This window comes from Entamoeba invadens (assembly GCF_000330505.1).
Source record: "Entamoeba invadens IP1 unplaced genomic scaffold scaff_1105074724559, whole genome shotgun sequence".
Classification (NCBI taxonomy): Eukaryota; Evosea; order Mastigamoebida; family Endamoebidae; genus Entamoeba; species Entamoeba invadens.
Window position 1 is genome coordinate 2,477 of NW_004443678.1, and position 1,992 is coordinate 4,468.

At 29.3% G+C, this 1,992-nt stretch overlaps 2 protein-coding genes across 2 annotated transcripts; both read left to right on the forward strand.

Annotated features, from left to right (window-relative positions):
- On the forward strand, nucleotides 1-363 carry EIN_479230 (hypothetical protein; the record flags this gene model as incomplete). Its single annotated transcript, XM_004260437.1, has 2 exons — nucleotides 1-19; nucleotides 100-363. Coding segments are annotated over 2 exons (283 nt in total), but the record flags the coding sequence as incomplete, so codon positions are not given.
- A 168-nt stretch (nucleotides 364-531) lies between these two features.
- Nucleotides 532-1,227, forward strand: EIN_479240 (hypothetical protein; the record flags this gene model as incomplete). Its single annotated transcript, XM_004260438.1, has 1 exon — nucleotides 532-1,227. The coding sequence occupies one exon, from the start codon at nucleotides 532-534 to the stop codon at nucleotides 1,225-1,227; it is 696 nt and encodes a 231-aa protein (XP_004260486.1).
- Between the last annotated feature and the right edge of the window lie 765 nt (nucleotides 1,228-1,992).

Sequence of the window (1,992 nt, forward strand, 5' to 3'; positions counted from 1 at the left end):
TGTTCTGAATGCGAAACTGGTTATTATCTCGAAAAAGGTAAATGCACACAAGAAGTAACTTGTCAAGCTTCTGCAACTGGATGTTCGAAATGCAAATAGGATGCAACAACTTGTGTTTCATGCAAAGCAGGATTTTATCTTGAAGGAAGTAAATGCAAAGTATGTGCAACTGGCTGTAAAGAATGCAGTGGTGCTACTAAATGTATCAGTTGTAGTGATGGATATTATCTAGATGGTAATATATGCAAAAGATGTACAACTGGCTGTTCGAAATGTAGTGCTGCTTCTACATGTACTGGATGTAGCGATGGCTATTATCTTGAAGGAGGTAAATGTAAAGTATGTAAAACTGGCTGTTCGTAATGTAGTGGTGCTAATATTTGTTCTGCACGCAGTGATGGGTATTATAAAAGTGGTAAAACATGCACTACATGTTTGGCAGATTATAAATGTGCCACTTGTGTTGAAGACAAAACAGATATCAATAAAATCAAATGTACTAAATGTAATATCAATACCAACTACAAATACATGAATGGTAATAAATGTGACGATTGTTCAATTGGAAAAATCACATCAAGAAATACATGTGATACAACAGTAAATGCATGTGGAAGTGGAAGTAAATGTGCTGCATGTGTGGAAGTTACTAAGAAACAAACAATCAAATGCACCAAATGCGCCACACAAACTGATTACATCAATCTTGATGAAACATGTGATAAAACTTGTAAAACTGGTAAAGCTAATAAAGAAACTATGAATTGTGAAAAATGCGCTATTGGTGGCTGCGAAACTTGTGAAACAGTTGCATCTGCTGAACAATGCACCAAGTGTGAAAACAAATATATTGCTACCGACAAAATTTCATGTGTTAATAAATGCACCACTGGTAAATCAGTTGATACCCCAATCAAAAAGTGTGATATGTGTGCTACTTCTAATTGTGTTGTTTGTGATAAAGACGACAAGTGCACTAAATGCAAAACCGATTTTAATCTGGTGTCTGACAATTTGAAGTGTGTTGAGAAATGTCCAGAAGGATATAATACAGATAAAACTAATAAAAAATGCATAAAATGTGTTGTTGAAGGTTGCGCAACTTGTGAAAAGGTAGATGAGTGCACTGCCTGTATGGCAGAATACAAGTTGGAAGGAGGAAAATGCAGTGGAGCTCATGCCATTTCCGCGATTATGGCTATGGTCGTTATGGCATTCTTATTCTAAAATTCTAAACAAAGAATTTTAATCATTTTTATTTGGATAGAAATTATATAATATATTAAACACAATGGTATATATTATATTTATTGAACTTATTATTAATTATTATGAATTTTTGGAAATTAATATTAACTATACAAACATATTTGAAATTGATATGATTTTTCAATTGTTGTGTTAATAATAAAAGTGTTAATATATTAGGGTTTATCCATGTAGAAATGGTGAATCCCTTTTATTTTTGTTTAAAAACTCCAAATATTCGTTATACACCATATATTATGATTTTTAAAATTAATAATTATTATTTATATTCATTTATGGGACGAAAATCATACACCAACATGAATACCCCCATAAGGAGTATTTTCAAATTTCGAAATAATTTCGAAATAGAAAAAAACGCTATTTTCAGCCTTTTTTAAGTGGTAAAATTATAATAGATCAAAATAAACAAATCAAATAACTATCAAATTACTAATAAATGAATCATCCCGTTTATTTGATATATGTAACACTATTTTTTTCGTTTTAATTAAAAAAACATTTTAAAAAGTGATTAATGTTTTAATAATTAGGATAAATTCCTGTTTTTGCATTAAACAATATTTTTTAATATCATTTTGAAATTAAGGCATTTTTTGTTAATAGTGGCTCAAAAATGCATTTATTATCACTTTTTAAAAATAATATTTTATTTATATAAACACTCCATTGGTTTAATATTTTAATAATAATATTTGAAAATTGAAATTTGTAAATTATGCC